This window comes from Photinus pyralis, unplaced genomic scaffold (assembly GCF_008802855.1).
Source record: "Photinus pyralis isolate 1611_PpyrPB1 unplaced genomic scaffold, Ppyr1.3 Ppyr1.4_LG10, whole genome shotgun sequence".
NCBI lineage: Eukaryota > Metazoa > Arthropoda > Insecta > Coleoptera > Lampyridae > Photinus > Photinus pyralis.
This window is the reverse complement of record NW_022170250.1, coordinates 4169537-4178717: the sequence shown is the minus strand read 5'-3', so window position 1 is coordinate 4178717 and position 9181 is coordinate 4169537. Positions and strand designations below refer to the sequence as shown.

The 9181-nt window shown below is 41.7% G+C and overlaps 1 protein-coding gene across 1 annotated transcript; it reads left to right on the top strand.

Moving 5' to 3' along the window:
• The first annotated feature begins 7491 nt into the window (after window positions 1-7491).
• Window positions 7492-8665, top strand: LOC116161606 (phospholipid scramblase 2-like). Its single transcript, XM_031475004.1, has 2 exons — window positions 7492-7883; window positions 7934-8665. Exon 2 carries the CDS (start codon window positions 7942-7944, stop codon window positions 8575-8577), a length of 636 nt encoding a protein of 211 aa, XP_031330864.1. The 5' UTR covers window positions 7492-7883; window positions 7934-7941; the 3' UTR covers window positions 8578-8665.
• The last annotated feature ends 516 nt before the right edge of the window (window positions 8666-9181 follow it).

Here is a 9181-nt window from a genome sequence, read left to right as displayed (position 1 = left end):
TGAAAGATAACATCAATTTCTACAACCCCCCCCTCCCCCCCCCCCCCCCCCGCCACCTAGTGATCTCTGAAATCGCGCAGGAAAGTTATAGTTTGTACACACCAATTCATTTCGGTGAGACTTTCGTTAGAATGCCATGAAGGGTAGAACGTATGCTCCCCCCCCTCCATTTCAAAAATTTTACTTGGCCACTAAAGGCTTGTGTATGCAAATTTTGAGACCAATTGGTTCTCGCAGGTAAAAGTTAGGAACGTAAAAAAAGTATCTCGGGAAATAATTCAGGGGGGGGCGGGGGGCTTGAGACAGCGAAATTTGATGGCCGTCTGGCGCATCTTCAAGCGACCGAAATAGCTTAGTAAATGGTTGGGTTTACGGTATTATAGCATGCTATCGATGTTTACTTTCTTAATGGTGAGGAGGCTCTTTACAAAAAAAACATTTAAAGATATTCAAAATCCTCCGACACTCCATTCCGCAGATATTTGTACCGAAAGCTTTTACATCACCAATTGGTATGTCTCGTCCTGATATTCCACTTACCTTTTATGAGTACCTCTTCCGCACTTCGTTGTCAAGGTATTTGCTTCGACTTCACCATGTCGCCCATTCGATTAATTTTGTCTTTGAAAGTACTTTCCTCCGACAAACCGTTTTCGAGATATAAGGGAATATATTCGATCACGATAAGGATGGCGGAGGACTGTGATTGGTAGAAATTAATTCCTTTCGTTGACACCTTTCATTCGAGTACCATGAAGGATGAACCAGTTCCAACCCCACCCCCACCTCTTTCGAAAAGGGGTCGGAAAGATGCGCTGAGATAGTTGGTAGAAAACTGTTCTTTTCGTTAAGAGGTTTTACTAGAATACCATAAAGGATAAATTTAATTGCTAACCCCCCTCCCCTCTCCGTCACCCACTGATTTCGAAAAAGAGGCGCGTGGGAAAGTTATAGTTGTTACCAATTTATTTCGATGAGACCTTTATTAGAATACCATGACTTGGCAGAACGTGTGTTGTGCACAATTCTTATGCAAAAAAGCGCATTTTTTAAAACCGAATGGGCCCAATCGCCCTTTGTGAGCACGCATCCGACAATCTGTTCTTGAGATATAAAGAATTAGTTATATCCGATCACGATAAAAAGTGGAAGAGAAGGCTATGATTGGTAGAAATGAATTACTTTCGTTGAGACCTTTCATTAGACGACATGAAGGATAAAACCAGCCCCCCCCCCCTTCGCCCTCTGTTTTAGAACGAGTCGGAAAGTAGGGCGGTAGTTGGTAGAAAGCCGTTCCTTTTGTTGACACCTTTAATTGGAATACCATGAAAGATAACATTAATTTCTACCCCCTCCCTCCTCTCCCAGTCTACATCTCGAAAAGGGGTCGCGTAGAAAAGTTATAGTTTGTACAAACCAATTCATTTCGGTGAGACCTTTCATTAGAATACCATGAATGACAGAACGTTTGTTCACTACCGCCCCACCCACCCCCCCACTTTCAAAATTTTACTTATTTATTTATTGTCCCTCATGTTCTAGTCCTTGCGCCGATTACAGAGTGACCCGCATAATACTTTTTAGAGGTGCCCCTGGAGAAGGTCTTAAGGTGTTTCTATACAAGTCCGGTATTTACCTTACGAATTAGGAAAACTGTAGGAAAACCTAATTCGGAGTAGCCGGCATAATGCCAGAAACTGATCTAAGGACAATGAGTTACAAAGCCGTTACTTGGCATATTGCAAAAAATTCCAGGACTTTAGGACTATTCTTTCTAAAAGTAGTTCAAAACCGCAGAAGTTTGAACCGAATCGGCCAAGCGTTTGCAGTTATCGTGACAGATAGACGAAAAAATGGACACCATCAAATCTCTATAAAGTATCACTGTAGCTTGTACCTAATGCCGCGCCCTGACAATAATAAGGTCGGAACGGCCTTCTTACAATGATACGGAGAAAATAATTCTTGAAGCTGCAAATTGGAAGCCTTCCGCACGGAGTTACGCATTCCAGCAATCAAGTTAAAATCCTTTTTTGTTCACTAACGGCGATACAGCTGAATTTTTGTGCCGCGAAAAATAACCCAGCGCGTTTAATTAATCTGTCCTTGACCGAATACGGCTCCAAATTATGCGATGAAACGCGCGTATTTCACAATGAAGTTCAGGCGTGCTCTGGCTTCCACAGTAATTCCCGTTATGGGTAATAAAATGATACAGTCCCTTCATCTCCTAGATTTTAGTGATTCTACTACAGAACTTGCGAAACGTCAATTTAATAGATTCGTTCTCGAAGCTGGAGTTCCGCACAAATTTAACATTTTGTTATTTTCGTGCCAGTTCCCGACCGAATTAATAATTTATACGGTCAAACTTTCCATAGTTCAACGCGAATATTCAAAATTTTAAATTCGAAATTAACTGGTCCAACTGATGACCAAACGCGAATTGATTGATTTCATTTTTTTTAAGGTTCACACACCGATCTCGCTGCGTACATAACCACGAATCTTTAAAATTGTCCCCCAAAAACTAATCCCTCTATTCCTTCTAATAATGAACGCTTACAAAATGGCTTCTTATTAACTCAAACGGCCATACTTAATTCCACCTACGAATCCAATAAAAGCTACAGTAGTAAATCAGGAATCAATTAAAAAAAAACGTTGCTCTTTAGACATTAAACCTAGAGCCCGAACCAAACTTAAGTCAGCCGCGAGGTGGATTTATTTTTGTGCTGTGTCGAATTTCGTCCAACCGTCATCACAGTAAACCAACTGTAATCAAGCGCAGGTAGCTATATTATATGGCCTGACACCCTAATAATCGAGAATTTGTCTTATTTGGAGATACCTAGTGCTGTAAAGGTAGCGCATTTGATTAGGTTTTTACACGCGAATAAAGTTTATTTACTGACCTTTATTTACAAAAGATTAATTTGCGGTTAGAAACATTACTCTAAATACGAGCAACAGTGGAAAATTTAATCCACAAAGAAAAACGGCGTGACCATAAAACAAGTTTGTTTGCGATATAGGGAATATTATTCGCAAAATACAATAATTAAAGGCTTTAAACAATACCCTTAACACACTTTGGTTTAAAGGCTCTTCAAGATTCTTAAATCAAATACTTTTAAAGCTTATTAAATGCTCTAAGATTGTGATGACTCTTGAAGACCTTGAAGGTTTGTCTAAAGGCTATTGGAAAGTTTTGGAACTATTTAAGGCTCTTATATGCACATTGGAGACAAGAACGCTCTTAATAGTTCCTAAAACCATTAAGTCTATTAAAGTCATTAATAGCTCCTTCTTAATAGACACCCTTAAAGGTTTAAAACCCTTTAAAAAAGCTGGTTTCTTGGAACCTTCTTTTAAGTTTATTGCACACTATTTAACTCGAACGAAAGGACTAGTATTACTGAAATAGACTGCACAATTCCCAACCAATGGAGCAAAATAATCCAAACATGTGTTTGGGTTGGAGTCTTATCAATAAAATACAAGATCTGTTCCACGCAAATAATTTTCACGGGCCGACTCCTTTAGAAATATTAAGAAGTACTTCAAACAAACGCCTTCCTAAAAATACCCGACCACTATAACTCATACAAATAAAAAAATTTAAACGGGTACATGACGTTATTAAGCGTTTTCAACAACAAAATTTGGGGAAATGAAGAAAAAACTTTACTTTAATCTCATCGAAATCTGAGGTTATGTTATTTAAATTTTGTTATTCTTAAGTTGGTGAAATTGGAAAAGCTGATCGTTTTCAGAAGTGACAGCTAATTGTTGTTCTTGGGTCTACTAAACTGAAATGCTGGGTTTAACGTGTTATTAACAGTTAATGCAATAAAAGTAGTATACTAGGATAATATAGAAAATAAAATTGTAGGTTTAGTTTCGACTTATGCTCAAAACAAGCGAGACTTCCAAGTCACATGTAAATACACTTTAATAAAAGCACCTTGGAAGACTTCCATTAGACAGTTTCTTTCGTATCGGCGGCCGCTATAATTTCGAACGTCTTTTTCGTATCAGCCAGTGACTACTTATACACTCCGAAAGGGGAAGGACACCCTTTCGCATCTTCACAGACCGGCTATTTGTTATCGACCGCCGATTAACTTCGAACGATCCTGATTTGATATAGAAGCGCATTAGCAATAACGAAACAAGGCGTTTCTTTCGAAAATAATTCACCAAATTCCCGCTGAATCCATCGGAATCTAGTAAACCACGCCAAGCTTCCTACACCAAAATCGCTCTCGGTATCTGCGCAAAACGGTCAAAGTCGGCGACTTATCACGACTGTTGTATACAGCGTTTTCGTATTTTTTACCTTTCAGATGTAAGGTGGGTTGCCTAGCCGTAGGGGTATGTCACCAAAATAAAAAACTCGAATTTAAGGGTTTTCGTTAGAGATTCTTGAAAACCTTTGGAGGGTCAAGGGTTCTGTAGTCTTTTGGAAGACGATTCCATTTTATTTTTGACATTTCTCGTAGTTTTTGACAACTTTATGCAAGGTGATATAGTCAACGCCATTTATTTATTGTTACTTCAACTGTAAGCTTCTAACAAATCACGAACAATTACAATTGCAAAGCTTAATTAAATTAGGTACATTCGTATATATTAATTACGTGTGATAATAAGCGTAATTAGTCGAGTTAAATTGGTGTAATATTCTGCTGGTGACGCGGAGGTGCTTCTTGGTGTGTTCCCCGAGTCTGCGAGGGCGGACTAAGTTTTGTTCAAAGTACATCATGTCGATAAGAAACAGGCACCTAACATCACCGCCTCATTCTAACATCCAATCCATCGGGAACGATTATACCGAAAACGTCGGTCTTCGCCGAATTTTCCGACGCGTATCCCGACATTTCTTCGATATTTTCCCGACCTCGTTTCGCGCCGTCCGCCGTTAAGATTTTAAACTCGACGTCCGCGTAGCAATTCATGGTGCACATCGGTCCCTTCATTTGCAGCACTGTCTCGCCCGTCGGCGACTTTTATCAGGAACGTGGGGTAGAGAAGCGACCACTCCTGTGCGATTAGTCCGACCGTGGTTCCGCGTCGGCGCGCTGATCTCCATCGATTGCATGCAGCGAGGGAAACAGCACGCCTGGCAGGCGATCGGTCGGGTCAGGTGGATCACCTGTTGCCATAGTGTCGAAGATCTTCATGGCGAACGCCCGCTTCGAATCCGCAAAACTTCGGGAGCAGTCTCCGATTTCTTTCCTTGGCGGGTGTACATGATCACTGGCCGGATGTTGTTTCGTGACGCGAAACTGGTTTCGGGCTCGCGTTCGCTGGCCAGCGCTTCGGCCAAATTGAAGATTTGGTTCACCATTAGGGGTGTCGACCAGCGAGAGAAATTCCAAACCGGGTGGACAGTTGGGTTACATTTTGAGGCAGCACATCCAAGTTGATACTTGCGGGGGGTCCACTAGGCACGCCTCCTGGACCCGTGGAAAAATTGGGCTGTGAGCGGAGTGCGTGATGTGCTCCATTGGTGAGGGGGAGCGAATGCTCCAGGGCGGCGGTGGTCCATTAGTTCACTTTGCGGTTGTCCTGTCACAGGGAGGACTGATGCATAGTTCCCTTGTTGGCGACCCGGGCGAATGTTCCCTTGTGGCGGCCGGCGGATAGTTCCTTGTGGCGGCCCGGCGGATAGTTCCCTTGTGGCTGTCCGGTCTAGGAGGCCGGAGTGGATAGTTTCCTTGTGTTGTCCGGTGATAGGGAGCCGTAGTTTTCCCTGAGGGGGTGATAACTACGTAACCATCGCACGCGATCCGTAGGAATGCCTGGGATGGATTTACTGACAGTTTACCGGGTGGTTTCCTTCGAATCGTTGCGGTCCATCTGTTAGTTACAATTTCGCGAATTACTTAATGTTTATTATCAATTATATATTGTTAATACTTACACAATTTGTAAATTTGCCACTAATCGAAGCACCCACAACGCCTAATTTCGAGAACTTGATGTCTCATTTGAACTATTGAAAACATACCGAAATCAGAAGATCCACAGAATGCGTGTTGGTGTGTTAACGTAAAACGCATTACTCGTGCGAAGTGCCTCGTAAAATGCAACTTTAGCGGCTCAATGGTTACAGACTATTCGTAAATTACATTATAATACGACTGGTTAATTATTACACGAATTGCCTCTGTGTAGTAAGTAGGCGATACCTTGCCTGCGTTAAAGTATGGTTGGAACTTCTGCAGAGTCAATAATGTAGCCTTCGTGGCAGATGATGTCATTGGTCCGATCATGCATACGTCGGAGAGGAGAAAGTAGAAGTTGGAAATAAAGTTAAATTTTGTTTCATTCAACACTCTCTCTTTTTTTTTGTTTTCATGGCACTTCAATTAAAGGTCTCGACAAAAGGAACTGTTTTGTACCAACCACCGCCCTACTCCTTATCAAAAGTGGGGTTGGGAGGGGGGACTGGTTTTATCCTTCATGGTACTCTAATGAAAGGTCTCGAAGAAAGGAATTAATTTCTACCAACCATAGAGTCCTCCTCGACTCCTTATCGTAATTGAATATAAATGATTCCTTATAGATCGCAAGAACAGATTGTCACAAAGGGCGATTGGTCTGGAAGAAATATATCTATGGGTGAATTGGGGAAAATTGTTATTTCTACAATAGCTTTTTTACTGTGACGCCGCCTTCGACACCATCACGAACAGCGGAAAAGTAATTGTTCTTAAGATAAAGATCTGATGGACGAACGGACAAAGTGGGCGCATGAGCGCAATTCTTTTTTAAATTTTTGGTGAAAATGCGCTGAAAAAGCAGAGCGTTGCGTTATGATCGGTTGACGATTTTCCGGGTACTAAATTTTACCTTCTGTTTTCTTCTACCACCGGAACTACTTTCTATGTTCTACTACCCTCTTGCAAACAAATGTAACCTTGTGCATGCTCACGTTGCATTGAAGAAAGCGCACGTACGCCTACTTTCTGACTCCTTACGAAAAGAGGGGATGGAGAAGGGGGGGGGGGGGCCTAGAACTGGTTTTATCCTTCATGGTACTCTAATGAAAGGTCTCAATGAAAGGAATTAATTTCTACCAACCATAGCCTTCTCCTCGAATCCTTATCGTGATCGAATCTCAAGAACAGATTGTCACAAAGGGCGAATATCTCGAAAACGCTTTGTCGGAGGAAAGTACTCACAAAGACAAAATGAATTGTCTGGACGAGACATATCTCTCGCAATTAATCATCAAACAAGGAAGAAAACCGATAAATGTAACATGCTACTACCATTGTATTTATAAACAAATACAATGCTACTACTTTATAACGCAACCATTTACTATTTGTACGGTTTAAAAAAATGCGCTTTATCTGCGCAATTGTTGCTGCGAACCTTGAAAGATTAGCCTCCGGCAATAAGGAGTATAAGTGAATTTGATTGTTTTTAGTCGAAGTCAAAGTCTTAATAATAATTGTGGTATCTCTATAGTTGTTTTATATGTATCTCAGCACGCAACCTATTTCACCCAGTTTTGTCCGATCCGACGAACCACCTTACCTTTGGGTCGTGAACTAACGAAAATGCCCTACCCTCATTTTTTGCATAAATTTATTGAACACGATCCAAAAATACGTAGTGGTAGGCGGGAATACCCAGCTATTTTTATTTGCCTCGAACGCGCGTTCACTTTCCGCGATTGAGAAAGTTACAATAAAGTAATTAAATCGAACAGAAATGCAATCGCGCTTGTGCTATGGTTTGAGATAATTTTGTTTATCGTAATTATTGTGGCTATCAACATACAATTTCCGCTTCCCACATCGATAGACATTTTTAATTTCTGTGCGATCATTGTTACTGGACCATATCCGTCAGCAGTATCACAGGTAAAGTGTACTTTTAATTGTCTGCTGGTCTCGAACACTTTTAATCGCAGGTGAAAAGATGGCGGAAGAAATTCCTCTGCCAGTAATCGACTTTCAACCGCAGAACGGGTGCATCGCTAAGCACGCGGGCTTGGACGATTTCAAAACCGTCGACGAATTACGACTTTATCCCCAAAGATCGACCGATTACAAATATCTCGTGACAAACAAGCAAAACGACAACATGTATAAAGTCCAAATCGACTCGGAAGCGAGCCACTGTCAACCCCAGAGGCCTTACACCATACAATTACTCGACAATTCCGACGCCCCAATTATGAAAATCACCCATTCGATCGGATGCGAATCGTGCTTTTGCTGTGCACTCCCCCAGAAGGTCGACATGTTTACACCGCCCGATACACCCGTGGGTAGCTTGGAGCAAGAGTGGAACTTGCTATATCCAACTTTCGCGGTGAAGAATGAGAATAAGGAGATAATGCTCCGAATAGAAGGACCATGTTCGCGGCTTACATGTTGCTCGGATCCAGACTTCAAAATCATAACACCGGACGGCGAGAAGGAGATCGGGCAGATATCACGAGAACACTACTTGTACTCAAAAATAACGTTCGCGGAGACTTTGGATGCGAAGACGAAGGCTCTGCTGCTTGGATCGTGTCTTGTGGTTAATTTAACTTATTGGAACGTGTAGCAGGGGCGTTTTTGTGTATCAGTTTCATATAAAATATATTCATAACCAAATCCCATTCGGTATCGATAACAATAAAGTTCCGAAATAAGTTGTGTTTTGTGCAGTCGGTGAGCTCACTTCGAAGATTCGACAAAATCAAATGGCATGTATGACGTCACGCTAAATTTTACCTTTCCAGAGTCTTTCGAGAATTGTGTAGGGGCGGGTCTCTCGCATAGTGCTGCAAATAAAACTCACAATGTTTTGGATTCTGGAGAAGAACAGAACCCTTTGACCAAGAGTAGTAAAGTGCAGGAAGGCTGACATGATGCTCTGGAAAGGCAGACCTGAAAAGTAGCCAAAAATTCTCGAAAGGTAGTACGACCAAGAAAAGAAAAAACCTTCTAGCCCTTTCGAGATCATTTCAAGATTTTTCACAGCTGTCTCGACCTCCAAGACTCAAAAGCTTGTCTGGTCTTCTGGCAGCTTTCAGATCCCTAAGTGTTTCCCTGTGTTCCTTCGCGGAACCATCCCGGAGCTAGCCTGCAGTAAAGAACCTCCGGTAGTAATTAAAATGCTCCGGAAATGACCCAAAACGTGCTGGAAAAGATCTCTAGAAAACATA